Genomic DNA, 18,673 nt, shown 5'->3' on the forward strand with positions numbered 1-18,673 from the left:
AGTTGGGATTATATGCCACTATGCCCAGCTGAATGCAATAAATTCTAATAAATAGCATCTCTTGTCATTAATTTATGGGCTAAAAGGTGTGATTGGAGGCCATAAGTCTCCAAGCCCTAGGTAGCTCAAAGGATCAATGTGATTTTATTGATTCCTAGTGTGCACCTATTCGCTCATATATCAGCACTGTCTTGGACTGCCAACCACAAGAACACAATTATTTTTTCCCTTAATTCCCTGAATAGCCTTAACTCCAGGCCTGTATCTGGGTGGTAAGACTCAGCAAGCCTTATGACCTGCTGTTCTCTCTTGAATATATCCTAATGGCCAAGACTTGATTATCATCTTTTTACAGTATTATATTTTGCACATTAACCCTTGTTCTTTAAAGCTTTAAGAACTTTCTACCTTTGAGTTGCCCTTCAATCTTAGGTGACCTGCCGTTGGAGCTGCCAAGATTACCCTGTTTAAATTAAGCCCCAGGAAATACAGAACCACTTTAAAGTCCCTAAGATATGGGGGTTCGAATCCTGATCCCATCTTTTTTTTTTTAATTATTATTATTTTTATTGTGAAAATACTGTACAGACGGGTTACAATTACATGGGCAAGACAATGAGTACATTTCTTATCAAGCATTGTAGCCTCCTCTGTTTCCCCTTCCCCATCCCTTCCCATCCTCCCCCTCCACCCCCCCCCCCCACCCGCCAATCCTCCCAGCTCCTTCCCCCCCCCCCCCAAAGTTGTAAAGTTTGCTTTCGACATAACGACTTGTACATCTCATTGTTGCAATGGGTCAACCTGTATCCCTATTTAAATGATTTGTTTTTCCCCTTCCCCTCCACAAATTATACCGACATCAAATACAGTGAAAGCAGGGGTTATACTGTGGGGGAGGGACATACTAAGCAACAAAGAAATAATCTTATAAATGTGTTAGAAACAATCGCATGAAAGAAAAAAAAACATTTGAATACATACTTAGGGTTCATTTCCCTAACATTACCTTATCTGACCTTTACTGCTTGACTCAGACAAATACTAGATATTGCAAATAAGGGAAACCATGGGACCTATGTTTCTTTGGACCTGGCTTACTTCACTTAATATAATTTTTTTCAAGCTTTTCCATTTCCTAACAAATGGGGCAGTGTCATTCTTTCTGATGACGGCATAGAATTCCATTGTGTATATATACCACATTTTTTGATCCATTCATCTACTGAGGGGCATCTGGGTTGGTTCCATATCTTAGCTATAGTAAATAGTGCTGCAATAAACATAGTCGTGCTGGTAGCTTTAGTATGGTGATCTCATCTTTTATAAATTATTATAATTATATCTCATGGGGATAACTTGGGCCACTTGTCACCTCCCTCAGTACATATCTTTCTCCATAAGGAAGAATAAATGTTTTTTAAACAATCATCTTCATTAAGTAGCTATGAGAACCAGATACCACCAACTCTTCAGAATATGCAGCCTGAGTCACTGCTAAATAAATGGAGAAATTTCTATGTTTGTTTATACCTTTCAATATATCTTGCTTTTTGTAATTGTTTAAGACTTAGCTGTCCTCAAAGTCCTCATGAATGCCCATCTGAACCATGAACTAGCTGTCCTGGTAGTACCACAGGATATTTGGAATACTATGCTTCTAAACACAAAGCTGTCTATTAGGCCGTTGGCAAGTGCCTACTATCACTCCAAGAGTCATAAGAAATATCTTTAGGTTTCAAAGTGAAAAACTCTGAAGTTATTGCCCAGTTTCTACAAGCAGAGCCTAAGACACGTAATGACAGAAATCTTGTCATGTAGTCTATGTCATCACAGATACTGAAGTCCTAATATTGGATACAGATTTGTGGTGACTCACAGTGGCTGGAAATAGTTCCAATGCCTTGTGATTTGTATCTGCCTGTGCTATAGGACTCAAAGCACATGGCATATCTCATCAGGCAATTCAAAGCCCTACAGGAACATTAAACCTGTACAGCCTTCACTTCAACTACCTTCCCATCTTGTTCTTTTATTTCTCAGAACCCTGATGCCCTGTCCATGTAATATGAGCAAATCCAAGTGGGCACCTAGCTTGTATGCTGCAGTGATTTTATAATAATATAAGGAATAAGTTCATCTCCTATTCTGACATTATTAATGGGCATTACTTTTTCATTCTTAAGTGGGGGAAGAGTGAAGGGGAATAAAGTAATGGTTTAGATTTAATGAGTGTACCCTCTCTACAAGTCAAGTATGTTAACAAAGATAAGTCATAGAAGCTATCAAGAACTATCCATTGTAGGATAGTTGTAGATAGTTGTAGATAGCGGTCATGTACCTGTATTACTAAGGTAATCTTCAAAAAGATCTTAACAAAAATTAGTCTTTCAGTCATCATTTCTTATCAGACAGCAAAGATCTTAAGTGAGTTGGCATTCCTATCAAATTCAGAATTCCTCTGGAGAACTTTACTCAAGATTTTTTAAGATGGTTTTGCTCCAAGAGGGTTATTTAAGAAAATGTTGTTGTTGTTGTTCTCATATTAGACACATGAGCTTAGATTCCATCTAAGTTAATCCTTGCTTCTTGAAAAGCTTGAAATCCAAACTCAATTTGTAAGCAAACATTTAAAAATTTATATATATGAAGCAAGGGATAATAAATAGTAGGTGCAATAAATAGTAGGTGCTACTATGTAAGTAGGATATAGCTGGGCACTGATCACTTATACCTGCGATCCTAGCTATTCAGATGACTGAGATTGGACTATTATGGTTCAAAGCCAGCCTGGGCAGGAAAAGAAGAAGCAGAAGTGGAGGAGAATAGCTCAGAAACAGCAACACGGGCCCTGAGTTCAAGCCTCAGGGCTGGCACACAAAAAAATAAGAGATAATATATTAACTATTTGAAAAATACATCCTGAGAGAAATTATTTCTATCACAGAAGGGCAGGTGGTTTATATCAAAGGATGTTATAGAAAATGCTAGAGGTCAAACACATTCATTCCCTCCTTCCCACCCCCCTCCACAATCCTCATAGATTGTATCATTATGACCTAAATGTTTTGAACTTCATGTAAAAGTTGTTTTTCTCCATGCAGAACCTCATAGTCTCAAATCATGTTCTATAATTACTTGAATTGATTCTCATTAGAAAAAGTGATATGAGAAACAAATCATAGCCTACATGTAGCTGATGTAGTAATAATTATCTATGCTTCTATCTCAGAGGCATATCATATATGCTCATGAAGCATGAGTACAGAAGAAAAATCAAAGGATGTTTTCTTTCCCTCAACTCTTTAGTTCATCTTTATATCTTCACTCTACGTGTTTATATTTCTTCCATGTCATGATGCCATTCAAAATATGCATTTTAAGGTATTTGCATTGGAGTAGCATAAATCTGTATGCAATGTAAATGGGTTGCTCAAGCATAAAACCTAAAGGCAACCATATTAGAATTTCCCAGCTCATGTCCCCTCCTTTAAATAAATAAAAGTATGTCAATCCCACCATCATATCTAAATTATTATGTCTACTTTGGCCATCACATGCTGACTGTATCAGTGAGAAAACCTTTGAAATACTCAGGGAATCCAAGTTTCACCAAAAATATAAACTGTAACAACACCACCAACAAAAAAACAAAAAAAAACCCAACACATCTGTACACCTAGTAACACTCATTTAACCCTTCCCTCCTTCTCTCCCTTCCTCCCTCCTTCCCTCCCTCCCTTCCTTCCTTCCCTCCTTCCCTCCCTTCCTTCCTTCCTTCCTTCCTTTACTTTCTTCCTCCCCTCCACTTCCCTCCCCTTCCCCTCCACTCTTCTCTCTCTTCTCCTCTCCTCCCCTCTCCTCCCCTGTCCTCTCCTGTCCTCTCCTCTCCTCTCTTCTCCTCTCCTCTCCTCTTCTTTCCACTCATTTCTTCTTAATTTTTTTGTAGTGATGAGGTTTGAACGAAAGGCCTAACACTTGCCAAGCAGGCACTCTACCACTTAAGTTACTATAATAGTCTGACATCTATTTCTTAATATGAATATTTTGATATAATACTTCATTTCCAACTTCAATAATAAATATCTAAAACTGAATATATATTTTTCCTCAAAGTAACACTTCTCTTTGCTAGAACTGCTAAGAGGATACAGGTCCTGAAAATTGTAACATAACTATTTGAAAAACAACATTCAATTCATCTCCTTTACTTGTCCTGAGGGATAGATATCATTTCTCACTGAACCACCATCAAAATCACCTTCTTCTCCTAAATGTCATTAAAAGAGCAGATGGTCAGAAATGTGGTTGAGATGGAATAGGAGGACTTGACAACAGTGGATTGAAAGCTGTTGATCTCTACCCTTTAGGATGTACCTTGAAATTTCATGACTAATGATCATCTGCATTTTGGGAATAGACATTATTTAACTCATGGAAAGGTTTATAAGGGTTGGCCCATAGGAACAAGGGCCAAGCCAGGATCAAGCCCTGACATGCCATTGTAGTTCTAAGCATATCCCAAGGTGCATTCTCTGCTCACACTCCCTATTCACTCCTCCTGAAGGTGTAAATACATGGGATATGTTTTTAAATGACCATTGTTTCAATCTTGTAAAACTAGTGCTTTTTGTGAAGTGAAAAGGTTGAGCAATATGATACCTATTAGTTGGGAATAAGAGACAAAGGATGCAGAAGGTACTGACAGAAGTATCTGAAATCACAAGAATGTTTTACACAAGCATCATCCAATGTGAGTATTCGATGTTTTACACATGCATTATCGAATGTGAATCCTTAAAATGTGGCTAGCCTGAGTGGAGTAATTAAATGTTAAAGTTCAAGTGCTATCTCATTTTTATCAAAGTAAGTTTAAGAAATGGGTAGCTTTTTGGAGTTAACAAACTGAGCAAGTATCCAAATGACACTTCACAGTTATCCTTCAAATTTTACAAAGATTCTACCCAATGCTTAATTTTCCCCAGAACTATTCTACAAATATATATATATATACATATATATATATATATATATATACATATATACATATATATATATGTATTACTTATACACATGAGTATGTGATTGTGAAATCAGTTTAGATTTTACCAGCCGAAACTATTTCAAGCTTAATCTATGGGTTTCTCCATGTTCTCCATGGCTTTACTGAGGGTGAGAAAGAAAAACAATTAAAGGAGCATGCCATTTTTTTTTTCACGACATCTACATTATAGTATCTGAAAGATAATCAAAAAAGGAAAAGAAAAGAAACCCATAATGGAGAATGCAAACTACCAATAATAATAAAAGAGAAACAACTTGGAGTGTTTGATGGGGAGGGAAGAAGATGTGGTGGATTAAAGTACAGTGATCTTTAATTTCCATTCCCATCAAAATAAGAGGTACACAGGTCAACAATCAGACAAAGTGGAAAGCTAGCAAATTTTAAAATGAGTTTTTCCAGCATAGGAGACTGCAACCAAAGGACTCAATAATTCTGAAGAGTTGAGAGCCCTTAAACATTATCCACTTCATATGGTTCCACAAATACATAAGTAATTTGAAACCCAGAGAAAGAAAGTACTCCCTGTGCCTTAGATAATATCTGAGCTTGGTCTCAGATCTCCCAATGTGTATCCTTCCACTGACTATCTCTCAGCCTCTGCTGAGCACAGACTGACCCTTGAGTAGATAAAGAGACTCATCTCTCGCCCTTGGGGCCCAACCGCTGGTGAACAGAAAATAAAATGTATTTTAATCACAATGCTCGCCTTGACAGAAAAGCTTCTTAACTAACATAGTAGACCTAAAGAATCAAGAAATTTACACAAGTTCACTAAATATGGGGTGGAAAAGAAGTTATAACAGAGGATGGTTTACATGGGACTATTTGTTGTTGTTGTTGTTCCACATGCCTTTTGTGACGCAAGTGGCAGCTTATACTGTATTCATAAGTTTTGTGGGTTCAGCACTGATAGTTCTGAGTTTCAAAGACAATGGATACTCAGTATGCTTGGATATTTCAGTAGAATGGGAAAAGATAGCAGGATAAAAAATAACTATGGTTATTTTAAGGAAAAAAAGACAAATGGTTATCCCTTTACAGCAAAAATATGGATGTAAGCAAGCTCAAAGCTCTAGATTTGCAAGAAACAAAACAAAACAGCTCAGGTGGGCTGATTGCAAAGAGGAGAACTAGATTTTAGAAGTTCTCTCTAGATTCTTTTATTATTCTAGAAAGCATAATGATATAGCTGACTTTACGTCAGAAAAAGGAAAAGTAAGGAACAATTAACCTGCCCATGTCATGGTTTTTGAAAAGTCTGTTATTGTCAATTAGAGTTATATTGTAGATGAAATGTCCCATGGTTTTCTTTGTCATTTCATGGCATACTAATGATAGGAATAAAATCATGTTTCAGGGACTATGCAAAAAAAAAAAAAAAAGATTAGAGAACAAATTTACTTTATTGCCTAAATTTCATCAGCTTGCTTGAGTTCTGAGATAATCTTCTATAGATAAATGCCACACTATTGCTGATAAGAGTGAAAGATAAATAACAGTGCACATTTTAAATGTCACGTACTTTGAATCTTGCACCGTGCTCTTATATGTGAATCCATATGAGACAAAGAAAATGCTAAAGAAATGTAGTGCTTGAGGCTTACATTCTGGTGCTGCCAGTCTTGTTGATGATTACAGATTTTCCTGTCTGATCCACATTGTGATCCAATCCAAAGTAAGCTGCCACCCGGTGGACCAGCATCCTCTGATAGGAAGACATCTGGGGGAACTTTTTGTAATGGTTACTGAAACACAGTTAAAAGAAAGAGTGGAGTCGGCACTTTCACTTCTCCAGAGTAAATTTTACAGGTACACACACCACTGTTCTTTTGCATCCAAACCACTAAAGCTCATTGAATTTCAGCTCCCCATTGTCAGATGAAATTTCCACTTGCTATAGATTCATTGATTAAGCTGCAATAAGGGTCATTGTTTCAGAGTCGCACATCACTCTTGCCAAAGAGAACTTAGTGTCTATTGAAAAATATTCTGCTTTAATCCATATCACTACATGCACTGAGCCAGGCACAAGACAAATGATGTGATCTAACACATGACTGCAAATGTCTATCTGGAGAGGTGTCATTACCCAGTTTACACCAAAAGCAACACAATTATTTCCAGACACAACTGATGACAGCCAGCTGGAGCTCATCAAAAAAACTGTAATAAAAATGAAAAGGGTCGCTTACTGTATGCTAATTAGTGGCCCCCAGTTTATGACCATTTTGTCAGAAATTTAACAAGCAAGAGCACCACATGATCCAAGTCACAGCTTGCATCAGTGTCCAATTCCCTCCTCCAAAACCATCTTCATTTGACCAGTCAAAAATCATGTTAAACAATGCTTTATCTGTTCACTCCAGAAGGAATAATGAAACCCAAAATACTAAACTAAGACACATTATAAAGTTTGCCAGCATTGCAATTCACATACTTGGTGTCACCAATGAAATCAATAATTTCCTGCTCCATTTTCAAGAGTATCAGCCTGTCCCTGCAAAACAAATGTTAAAATAAAAGTTTTCAGAGCGTTTGTATTTCCCAAGGACTTTAATAATATATTAATTGCCTGGTTGGCTTATTTATGCTTAAAAATATATAGCTAGTGTATCTTTGAAAACTGCTAATCATTTATTTGCATATTATTTCTCTATATTCAAGATTATCTTTACAGGGATTTCATAATTTCTTACTGGTTCTTAAGGTTGTTTATGGCATGCAAGGTATTAGGACTGCAAAGCATGACATATAAAAATAAGTTTTAACTTAACTGGAAATTGGAAGGTCAAAGAATTCAAGTATTGATTTTAGATAGTTATGTAAACTATTTGGAGCATCACTGATTGATTTAACCTCAGTCATTTTTTCTTTTTGCTTATTAGTCAATTATCTTTTTATCAACAAGAGAGTAAACCTGGTGTTAACTGGGTGTTAAGGCCACCTGCAAAAAGTAAAATGCAAGCCACTAGTAGGAAATAGAAATGCAGAACATTGTCTCTTTAAGACACACACACACACACACACACACACACACACACACACACACACACTACGCACCACACACACACACACACACACACACTACACCTGCCTTCTTAGAAGTTGTTTGGATTGATAACTTGGTAAGATTCTATTTGAACCTACTCAAAATAAGAGGCTTAGTTAATAATTTACCTGGAATTATTCTTTAAAGTGTTAATCAGAAATTCGTGTAAGTCTATGCCTGTGGAATCCGTATATTCTTGGCTGCAATCTGCAATAAACAGGATGGAGTTGTCAGGAACGATGGTGGCAAGGTGGGCCAGAAAAGGATTTGTCAACCTTTTTCTTTCTGCTCAGGTTTAAATTTGAGATGAAATGACTGCTATGAACATATTCCTTCCCCCAAACCTGCAACCTGACAGGATAGCAGCAGAATAAAAATGAGTTTGGAGAATTGAAGGGCTCCTAACTGCGGAGAGACCTCAATGTCATCGGAGGGGAAGGGTTCACGCACCGGTGCAGTGTGGGGGTGCAGGCAATGATCACGCATGCTCTCTGCGTTGGAACCAGACAGCCTTCATGTGACAGGTACTCCCAGCACACGGAGATCTCACAAGTTTGAGACCCCACAACACCCGTTTTCTCTTAAAACAGAGAAAGTTAAAAAAATAAAAATTCTATTCTAAGAATATCTAAAGATTGATTTCTACAAAACCGAAGAGGGCATTAAATACCTCCACGTCTCTCAGACCTCCTGATGCTGGATAAAGCTTGTTTTCTAGCACTGGTTAATGATCCAAACTGCTTTTCTCTCTGTACACCTTGAGTTTTGCATAGCAGCATCAGAGACAATCTTACAAGCAGAAATGTAGTTATAGAGTGATATTAAGAGGGACTGTCATTTCTCAACAACTTGTCAGATGCTGGATTCTTTATCAGATACTTAAAAAAAACCAAAAACAGCCTCTTCCAGGCCATGCATCTAAGGGACTCTTCTTCATGTGAACTTGTTATACTTTGTACAATAATTTGTATGACAACAATTTGAAAAGTCTGGACTATAAGCCCATGGATTTAGGAGGAATGTCTCATTTTTTGGAAGCTATTTATTGAAGTAGAGTGATACTTTTAAGGGAAACATCAATTTTGACCATAGATGTGAACAAGATCAAAGTCTTCCATGTCAGGTAAGATGTCATTCAGACAGCCCATTGGAGTATCCGTCTGTGCTTTGGAGACTCTATCATTCATTGAAGGAAAACCATTAATACAAAAAGATGTCTGTTGAGATTGTTTTGGGAATGGGGTGGAATATGAGGGAGAGTGATGGAGGAGGTGAATCTGATAAATGTATCTTGTAAGCATGTATGCCCATGCCACAAGGAACCTCCCTTGTACAACTAATTCAGAAGAGTGAAGAAGATGTGGGAAAGCTGCTATTCCAGTTGCCATGTGTCTATTAAGACTTTCAACAATCCAAGTCAACTGTTCTAACAGACCTGGATTTGAGAATATATCTATATTACACCCTTTATAGATACTGGTCCTTGGAAAGAAGAGATTTCATTGTGAATCCGAAGAAACATATGTTTCTAAGAACAATCAGTCTGGCTTCATAGATGGACTATGAGAAGAAAGAAAACCAAGTTCATATCTTTTACACACACACATACTACACACTAAACTTCTTGTGGTGTCTGCCAGGAGGTGCAGATTTGGATACCATCTGGACTGTGATCTGCTTTAGGTGTGCCCCAATTGAATACATGAAGAAAACATGATCACATTCACCTTTGGATAACATTCTGATCTTGGGTTTTTCAGAGGTTTTATCTTTGTTTTTATCCTTTTCTTTTTCTCTTTCAGAGTCATCTTTCCTAGATTTATCCTCCTCTTGCAGGCTGGGGAAACTGGAAAGCTGTAAATGAATTGATTCCTGTTGGGGAGAAAATATAATAATTTAGGGCCAGATTTAATCATCTTGATCTGGTTTCCATTTTGCAAAGAGGATATTAAGTACAGGAAAATGAAAGCCAGGAGCAGATTTCTCTCTCTCTTTTTTCCTTCTTGAATGGTTGAAAAAAGTCAGAAAAATAATTGCCCTGTAAGGTGAATTGAACTTCAGAAGTCAATGCGAGGGCATGAGAAACATCTAGTATTAAAACTTTGCCTCATGAATATTAACTTTAATCAAATTAAATTCCTGTAGATCACAACTAGTATTTTCTCTACAGGTTTATTTTTAATTCCTCTGTCAGCAAGATTACATCAGAGCTACTGTCAGGTCTAAAACAAGACTTCTGTTATAACTCCTAATAAGGAAAAATTGGCAGAAACAAAGATAGACAGATTTTTAAGAACCATAATTACACACAAAACAGACATTAAACCCCAATAGCAGTTTACAATAAAAACACTATCATAGAACTATGTCAGTGATGATATCTACTACTATCATAAACTAAATGATGTAACAATAGGAATTCCAAGCATGGATTAACGTAATTTGTTTGAGATAGCACTAGCAGATCATTATAAGTTATAGTTAAAATAAGTGCTGCTTTGTAGAAGCAAATTGTATTTCTGTTAATTATATATAAATATAGTTTTAAAAAGAATAGTGTCTGTTAACGTTCCAAAATAAAAGAATTATCCTGAATTGGTGATATGATTGGTATAATATCAACCCTTTACAATACTAGAACTGGACTTAACTACTGTGTGCTAAAAAAATCATTATTTTATATGAATTCACATCTAATAATCATTTGTTTCCAAATATGTTCATTAGTTTGAAGAAAAATGAGCCTAATAATGTTTTTTGTGATTTTTTTCTTTTTGAATAAACTGTGCTATGATTAAAACTATTGAAAAAAATCCTATGCCCATTTGTTCTCATGTAAGAGATCACTTGGTAGGAAAGTCTTATGCTGTAAGGGCCAAATATTCCCAGTGACTGTGTATCTAAAAGCAAAGCTAGTATGGCATCTCCCTACATGTGACCAGATGCTCACTCTACATATGACATGGGAGCTTGACTCTCAAGCACTCTCCAAGCAGGGGTTCATAATGATATGGTACAAATTTTGATAATCTAACAAGTGTAAAACAAAAGTTCTCTGAAGCTACTACCTCTCTTTGTTTGAGAGGGACCCCATTATGAACTTCTGGCTTGAATAGACTCATTAGGTAGAGGGGGGGGAATATGATATAAAGAATGAGGTAAAACTTGTTCTCATAAATGTTTATCTATGCTGTGTTTTATGAATTCTCTGTATTTATCCTGGAGTAGGACATAGCACAAAGTATGTAAAACGGATTGTAATTTGGTGGTGGACTTTTTTATCACATGGTTTGAAGCAGCAAGTTCTTAATCTGCAAGGATTCCCATAGGTTCTGGGGTTAATTGGCTTCTTGTGATCAGGAAATACTGAGCATTGCACACTAAGAAGACATAGATGGGCCTGTGATGAGGTAGAATGAATTTATCAGCTGATGAAGAGGGAAACTCTGGCACTGGGACCATGGTCTCATTCTTTCTTCAAAACCAATGGAACCAACCAGCCTCTGTAAGTTTAAATCTAAAATTGAAGAGGCTGGGAAACATAAATGCAAGAGCACAGGAAAAAGACATCCACTACGCAAAACAAACTGATGTCATGTGTTGACAAATACTGTACTCAGAAAAGAAAGAACAGCTGTATTTTCTATACATAAAAACACATTAATGTGTTGAAAGAACACACAAAAGTGCTTAGAGTTGGTAAAAAACAATCTCTTATTTTTTAATATTTTTATTGATATGCTCAATAATAAAATACAAGTGTTAAAGAAATACATTGGTACAGGATAAGTTTATATCCAACAACAGTAAGAGAATGGTTCAAGTTGCAGAAATACACTGGTAGGCGAGTAATATAACATTAGAAAAGCAAACTTCCTTTCACTCAAGGAGAGACTCAGGTGTGGGTCTGAGATCAAGTAACACAGGCAGAAAGGGTCCCACAGGAAAATGAAGGCAATGCTCCAAATAATGTGGCCATACAAACACCAGGAAAGGGATACCATCCATGTACTTTGCACTTCTGCCACTGTTCTCTGGGATTTAGCCCACATTTTTTTTCTTGTTTTTCTTTTTTCTTTTTGTAAGTGCTGTTGATATCTAATGAAGGCATTGAATCTAAGCTCAAGGACAGGCTGCTTTATTCTCTTAAGAAAGTAGCATAGCCTCTTGATGACATGTGTGTATGGGAGGATATTTTCTGCGAGTCCCATGTTCCCACCATTCCTCAGCTAACCAAAGAAAAGCATGCAGGCTCTAGTTCTCCCTACAAAGCCAGTCTTGTTTCCCGAACTTGGAATCAGCAGCAACAAAGCACCGTTTCAATCTTAGTTCTCTGCACCAATGGTATGGAGAAACTAGACTTAGGTCGAGGATGGGTACTATGATATAGATAATCTCTTGCAAAAATTCAACCTATGTCTTGTCAAAGGAGACAAAAATGCAGATTGAGTCCAGAGAAAGCTATCCTACTTTGCTTGGCATTAGAAGTAGGAAACAACTGGGTCATTACTTCTCCCAGAGTCTGTCATTTCTCAGAGTGAACATAGGGCATGTGCAGTACATTACAAGCCATCAATCAACATTTAATAATACAAGCCATGATATTCACATTATTCCCCCCTTTCAATCTCCATTAAAAATAGAAAGCACAAATAAAATGCTGAAGGAAAGCCACACATTTCTCAGAGCCCAAGTAAAATAAAGCATGTATATGAAACAGAGTAATGGCTACTGAATGATAGCCTGTCTGTGCCTTAGGACATGAGTAGCATGTCAAGAAAATGAAGCTAGGAAAAAAAAATACTCTTAGGACAAAAATCTATAAGGAATTTATTTTTGGTCCTTTTAAAGAAAGTGCTCTCAATACTCTCTGAATTGACAAACAGAATTTAGAGGGTTTTAATTAAAGTAAGAAGAGAAACATGAAACAAAAGCAAACACAAATAATGATATCATAATCAATTTTCCCTCCCTTGGGCACAGACAAATCATTTTACAAATAGTCTTGACTGCTCTCAGCCTCTGAGAAAATAAGCAAAATTTTGGCAGCAAGACTATTTTTATAGAAAGTTAATGTGATGCCTAAAAGGCAAATGAAAATAAATAAGATGTGAAGTTTTCCATTTTGTTATGGAAGAGTTTTGTTGGAATTTAAATTTTAGACCCTAAACATCTTTCTGCAAGGAACAAAAATAAATGTAAGGGTATGCAGCAATATATTAGTAATATCAAGCTCAGATTCATTTCTGGACAATATTTTGCAATACCAAGAAGCTCCATCATAAGCCATAAAAGTATTTCTCTAATGTTCAGTGGACCTTATTCGTTATTCCTTTAAGTCTCCTATGAGCCAACTGCTGAGTTTCTTATAGGCAAGTGTATTTTGGGGAGTTGAGGTAAGTCATCTCCAAAAAGGAAGGAGATGGGGTAACTTGGGACTTATTTGGTTCAGCCTTATCAAGAGAGAGAGCCTTTGAGGAAGTTCAGCACTACTGTGGTTACTTTTTAAAGTATTAATCTAAATTCTTTTGATTTCCTTCCCATTTGCAGTGTTCAGAGAGTCTGGAAAAAAAACAAACGTAATACTCTGTAATAAACTTCAAAAAAAAACAAAAACCTCTTGGAAAATGTCTCATCAATAGAAGATGAAGCAAGTCAATTCTTTCTTCAGTTTGGTATTTTCCCCCTCCAAAACACTGTAGTTAAATGCCCAATGAAGCATCATGCACACAAAGACAACTCCAGCTCATGCAATCAACAATACTGACAGGGGGTATACCTGATCTTGAAGACCTTCACCCCCTGGTCTGGCCGATGACTCCTCACAGACTGCAAGACTCCGGGTCAGTTTACCTTTTCCAGCTCCTGACTGAAGTTGGGGTTGAGAAAAGGGAAGGAATGGAAAATAAAGGCATAAAGAAAAACAAACAGAAAGGCTTCTCCGGCAATCAATCAACTTATCTCCAGGTTCCCAAATCAAAGTTTTTTACATCCAGGCTCAAAGACTGATGCTTGCTTCTGTGTCTAGCAAGGCTAAGCATCAGATCTTTTATATTTTGCTGAGGATAGAGGGAAGAAGGATTCTATGGACGAACTGAGGAGACAATTGTAGCTAACTGTGACCATCCCATCGGGGTACATGAAGTATGAGATGATGAGATTTCATGAATATATTAGGAGAAAGAAAATCTGCAAAACTACTTTCCCCTGAAACTAAGTTTGGAGAGGCTTTGACTGGGAAGATATATGAAAGAATGAAGTATGTGTGGAGAATAACTGTACTTGTTTACTTCAAGACAGGTTTCAGTTACTGAAACTAAAACATCGATTCCAAGTTTTATTTAAAATGAAACAAACCAAGTGGTTCTGTGTTTAGTAAAGCAGCACCAAATCTCCAAGCAAAAATAAAAGAGGCTTAGATGTACATATGCACAGCTATTTAGACTCAAAAGAAGCATTTAAATGAGAAGGCAAGATAGTGAGAGAAATCATACAAGTGCAACTCTTGATATCTGAATTGTAAACCCCATGTTGAACTGAGATGAGCAATGAATAGTTTAATAGATGATAGGATCTCAAGAGAGACTCTCAAACCTTACCTTGGATTTTCTTCTCTCTTGGTTCTGAGCTGCCAGCCGCCTCTAGGTGTTGAAAACAAAAGAGAACAAACAGTAAAGCGATGACAGAGACAGAGAGACAGAGAGTGGTATCATGATGTATAGCAGAGAAATCTCTATAACAGCTATCTAAAACTTTTAGCAACTTATTAAACACTTTGAACCTATTAATTTCTAGATATTTCTCCGTACAGCAAACATAGGAAAGGAGCAAAGCTAGCTTTAAAGGGATCACTGTGAAGTTGCAAGCCTTATAGTATAAACTACTGGCATATAAAAAGAGTTAATACATTTATAGTTTAGTTCATAGAAAATCATCAATACAGCCTGTTTGCAAGTTCTGTTCATATTTCCTCAATCCAATCTTTCCCTTGTAAATTACAGTATAGTTGATCAGGAGCTTTCCCCTCTTCGCTGGATCATTCTCAGCCTTCCCCTCCTTCTTTCTGGTATTCTGACTCTATGGGTGGGGTTTCTTAGCCTTAGGTTTCTGGGATAATAAGATTTAAACCTCAGCTTGCTATGAATGTCAACAGAGCTCATAGCTGTCTGGCATTTCATAGCTGTGAGTTGAGATTGCACCTTTCCATGAAATAGCAAATCCATTTCTAAAATTCAGATAGCCTAAAGTTACCTCTGACGAATACATAGACAACACCAACTGGCCTAGCAATCCACATGGGAATGCTGTGGGGGAAATTGGGCAATTAACTATGTTTCATAGATAGTATTCATTTCAAAATGCATTCTATACTGGGATTTAATCTGGGGAAATACTAGTCTTAAGAGGAATACTAGTCTTAGGAGATTTCATAATCATTATTTCAAGTACTTGAACTCCTACAACAGCAAACTCTTTTGAATGTTCTACAATTAAAGGAAGCAGCATGCAGTGGACTGATACCCAGGGTCTCTGCAGGCTTACCTGTAGTTCCAGCTTCTCCTCTTCATCCAGACTTTCTGATTTTACTATGCCATTCTCTGGAGCAGCCTCCTGCTCCGTCCTTCCTTCCTCTACTATGGCCTGGTTCAGGTCTCCTTGCTCAGACATTCTCCCAGATGTAACTTAAAATAACAAGGTTTTATGCCCTAGAAGGTTGCAGTATCAGAAAATACAATCAATGCAGGTGAAGTGTTTATTGTTATTTTTGAGACATCTCATTTCTCTCTGTGCATTCAAATTCAAATGAACAGCACAGGCATTGTACCAGAGTTACACAGAAAGGAGGAGCAAGGCGAGATGAGACACAAGATGCAGGTGCAGTTTCCCATCCACTTCTCAGGCTAACAGGCACACACACTTGTGAATACACCTTCTATCAAAATGGACCAGCAAACCTCTTAGTGAAGACAAATATAACTCCCACCTAACCTCCAGTGCCCACGTCCCATTGCAAAGTAGAATAAGAAAATGAGACTATAACTCCTGAACAAATGCCTCTCAAATTCTGAAGCGAGACCTAGTACTGATCGTCTGTAGCATCTCCAAGATGACTCAACAAATATTTTTATGGTTCAACTATAGAAACACTCCCTGAGGTACAAGGCATAGAGCATACTTTTCCAGGTTCAGATCTCAACCAAAGAAACAATAATTCAGCTACAAATTTGGCATCTAATTTTGGCAGTATACCATCCAGGGTCAACATTTTCAGGCTTCAGACTGACAGCTGCATTATTAAAAGCCTAAGCCAGGCTCCTGTCAGCTGTCTTGGCTTCAGGCTCCTGTGGAAGGAAGACGGTGGCTCTGATGAAGCCCTCCTACAGCACTCCCTGCCCCTAACCGACTACTATATGGACTGCAAATGGCTCTTCAGTGTGAAATCCTGTTCTTTTTCCCTCCCTACCTCCACAAAACCCTTGATGCCTATTCACTCTCTGGTGTGCGGTCAAATGAGAACCATTAAGAATTTGACATTTATTTCTTCCTCAGTTTTTAAGTGATGTGAAAGAGGGAGAGAGGGAGGAAGGAAGGAAGGAAGGAAGGAAGGAGGAAGGGAGGGAGAAAAGGAAAAATGGACAAAGGGAGAAAGGGAAGAAAAAAGTAAAGGAAGAAACGGTTGAAGGGAAAGAGAGAGTGAAGGACACACACAAATACAACACACACACACAGAATATAACTCAGAGAGCAGGTTCTTTCACAAACTCAAGTAATGACTTGTTTAATTGTTACAATGGCAATTATTACTGGACAAATCAGTGCTTTGATATGCTTCTCTGAGAGTATTTAATTACAACTGACTAGTTATCTGCTTTTTGAATGGAAATAAGCAAGAGAAAAATCTACACCGCAGCAATTTTTATTGGTAATCCACTAAAATCTACCGTGACAGAACAGATGGTATATAATGATCCTTTTGAAGCATACGGGCTCATTTGGCAAAGGATTGTGGGAATGCAAAAAGAAAAGTTTCCCTAAAGAACAGTAGTTCAAGTCTGTAAGTGAGCGAGTGCTTTTCAGGTTGGGAAAGTTTGAAGATCCAGTTCAGTGGCTTTCAGTGTGTGTGGTTAACAAAATAGAAAAAAAAAATCTGTTCTCCAAGGACACAGCTTGTTTCTCAGTGTATTGGGTAGGGGGAGGAGAAAGGACTTTTGTCCTTTTTTAGAATTTTTTTAGCTCATTTCAGAAAAAACTAAAAACAAAAACAAAAATCTTTAAACAGATCGTGACCAGATTTGAAATGGAATTCATTAATTGAGCACCAATTTTCCAAACTACAAGCCAGCCAAGTCCCTGATACAGATCCTGTGCACTCATGGTAGTTTTATTCAGTGATCTATTCTAGGCAAAGAGGTATAATCATGTAAGAAAGAATGAAGCAAGAACAAAGTGGCAGCCAGACAAGACCTTTACCTTTCCCGTAGAGTTCTTGTTGTAGGTCTTGGCGACTTACTAGGCAGCTTCTGTTGCTCCTCGCCGGAAAAATCCACACAAGTGATCCCAGACAACGGGTGTCCCATGTCCACATTAACAGCTCAGAATACCCATCGCCATGCGGTGCCCTTACACTGTTTGACACATCATCGTCAACCTGAAAAACACACAAAAAGTAAATAATAATCATTGCAACATTCATGGCAGCGCGAAGCACAAGATAAACAAGACAGGGTTTCTAACACTAATGACCGGCTTCCAGCAAATCAAGTTCGTGGCTTGATCCAGCTCCACCTGTCTCAGGGCTGCTTGCTTCTTCTCTAATGAAGGCTACAGCCTGCTGTTCAAGTTAGAGCGGCACCCACGCAAGGAGCTAAAATTAACAATTGCATTATGCACCGAAGATTACTCACTTCAATTTTAACCTTTTTTAGTGAAATCTCGCACTTTGTATTAAAAAAAAAATACATAAGCTCGTGTGTTTGCTTCAGTGAGAGTCAAGATCACCTCGGAGCAAAAAAACTTGACTCCTTTTTTTTTATTTTTAAAACCAAAGCCTTAGTCTTAATTATAGATTAATAGGATACATTTTTAATTCTGTTTCGGTGACTACTTTCTTTCTAAGACTTGCCTTCCTGTAGTATCTTTAAAGGCTTTGATTTAATGAAGTGATACCAATGAAGTTTCTTTCTTTCTTTTTTTTTTTTAAAGAGAATGATGAAAAAATAAAACTTTTGTAATGGCTTGGCTAAGGAAACATTGTTTTCACTCCACTTAGAATTCGGGAAGAATTGCTAATATTCCCATTGCATGATGAACACAATCTACACCCCTTCCTTCTCAACAGCACTGCTCTGCCAGCTGGGTATTCTTTTTTGACAGCAAAGAAACCTTGTCATAGGGGTGCAACAGATTTGCTAACTCCAAGCCTGTTGAAAACAATCCATGCTATAATGTGCACTTGCTTTTTCTCGCAACTCCTACAGGAGCAGTGGCAAAGACAGCTTGAATGCAAACATAGAGACGGGCTCCTAATAGCGTTTGCCAACACTAGACTACAATCCCCTGCC

At 37.5% G+C, this 18,673-nt stretch overlaps 1 protein-coding gene across 1 annotated transcript in view; it reads right to left on the bottom strand.

Moving 5' to 3' along the window:
• Nucleotides 1-17,649, bottom strand: part of Arpp21 (cAMP regulated phosphoprotein 21) — a 118,403-nt gene extending 100,754 nt beyond the window's left edge. The window contains exons 1-8 of the mRNA XM_042666448.1: nucleotides 17,583-17,649; nucleotides 15,654-15,817; nucleotides 14,711-14,752; nucleotides 13,891-13,980; nucleotides 9,839-9,983; nucleotides 8,240-8,318; nucleotides 7,500-7,559; nucleotides 6,667-6,807 (exon numbers count right to left, since the gene is read on the bottom strand). Coding sequence (XP_042522382.1) covers nucleotides 6,667-6,807; nucleotides 7,500-7,559; nucleotides 8,240-8,318; nucleotides 9,839-9,983; nucleotides 13,891-13,980; nucleotides 14,711-14,752; nucleotides 15,654-15,779 — 683 coding nt within the window. The 5' untranslated portion in view covers nucleotides 15,780-15,817; nucleotides 17,583-17,649. The remainder of the gene's footprint in view (nucleotides 1-6,666; nucleotides 6,808-7,499; nucleotides 7,560-8,239; nucleotides 8,319-9,838; nucleotides 9,984-13,890; nucleotides 13,981-14,710; nucleotides 14,753-15,653; nucleotides 15,818-17,582) is intronic.
• Between the last annotated feature and the right edge of the window lie 1,024 nt (nucleotides 17,650-18,673).

Source organism: Dipodomys spectabilis, unplaced genomic scaffold (assembly GCF_019054845.1).
Source record: "Dipodomys spectabilis isolate Male_0828 unplaced genomic scaffold, ASM1905484v1 ptg000365l, whole genome shotgun sequence".
Taxonomy (NCBI): domain Eukaryota; kingdom Metazoa; phylum Chordata; class Mammalia; order Rodentia; family Heteromyidae; genus Dipodomys; species Dipodomys spectabilis.